Below are 1161 nucleotides of genomic sequence, written 5' to 3' on the forward strand. Positions count from 1 at the left end.
CTTGTCAGATGCACACACGAGGGATAGGCCTATCATAACAGATTATCAAGCTGATTGCCCCCTTTGTGGTACGTGGTATTGTTAGGCCGTGTAAAAAGGGGATTGGTTATGCGTCCGGCTCGGGAGATTCGCCATTCACTGTGGTGGCTGATTGTGGTGATTGTGGTGGTGATCTGGTGGGTGGTGGTGAGATATGGTGTTGGGGTGTAGGTCGGTATGGTTGGCTTAGAGTGACGTCTTGGGGGTGATTGGTATGGTGTTAGAGGGATTGGTATGGTGGTTGTTGCAGAGATTGGTATGGTGGTTGGTACAGGGATTGGTACGGTGGTTGGTACAGGGATTGGTACGGTGGTTGTTGCAGGGATTGGTATGGTGGTTGTTGCAGGGATTGGTATGGTGGTTGTTGCAGAGATTGGTATGGTGGTTGGTACAGGGATTGGTACGGTGGTTGGTACAGGGATTGGTATGGTGGTTGTTGCAGGGATTGGTATGGTGGTTGTTGCAGGGATTGGTATGGTGGTTGTTGCAGGGATTGGTATGGTGGTAGGTACAGGGATTGGTATGGTGGTTGTTAGTTGTTGCAGGGATTGGTATGGTGGTTGGTGTACAGGGATTGGTATGGTGGTTGTTGCAGGGATTGGTATGGTGGTTGTTGCAGGGATTGGTATGGTAGTTGTTGCAGGGATTGGTATGGTGGTTGTTGCAGGGATTGGTATGGTGGTAGGTACAGGGATTGGTATGGTGGTTGTTAGTTGTTGCAGGGATTGGTATGGTGGTTGTTAGTTGTTGCAGAATTGGTATGGTTGTTGTTGCAGGGATTGGTAAAATAGTTCTTACAGAGTTGTAAAGACGTGATTGATAGTGTGTCTCATGCGGAAAAAAAGGTTGGTATAATTAATATGGTGTCATAAAGGTGGCTGGTATGGTATAGTTGTTATAGTGATAATAAGCATAATTAATACTGTGATAGTGAAATGAGGGTTAAATGGTGCGGTGGCATTATAGTGATGTAAGAAATGAGTGGTTTAGTGTCTGTTACAGTGACGTAAGTCTGTAAGTCGTTCCTGGTATGGTACTTGTTATAATGATTTAAGAGGTGATTAGGTTGTGGTTGTTACAATCATGTAAGGCAGTGTTGTCCAAACAATTTCGCTTAGTGTA

At 45.4% G+C, this 1161-nt stretch overlaps 1 protein-coding gene across 1 annotated transcript in view; it reads right to left on the reverse strand.

Annotated features, from left to right (window-relative positions):
- Positions 1–225: 225 nt before the first annotated feature.
- Positions 226–1161, reverse strand: part of LOC138864083 (uncharacterized protein DDB_G0286175-like) — a 2580-nt gene continuing 1644 nt past the window's right edge. The window contains exon 2 of the mRNA XM_070130110.1: positions 226–867. Coding sequence (XP_069986211.1) covers positions 226–867 — 642 coding nt within the window. The remainder of the gene's footprint in view (positions 868–1161) is intronic.

This window comes from Penaeus vannamei, chromosome 15, assembly GCF_042767895.1.
Source record: "Penaeus vannamei isolate JL-2024 chromosome 15, ASM4276789v1, whole genome shotgun sequence".
Lineage (NCBI taxonomy): Eukaryota > Metazoa > Arthropoda > Malacostraca > Decapoda > Penaeidae > Penaeus > Penaeus vannamei.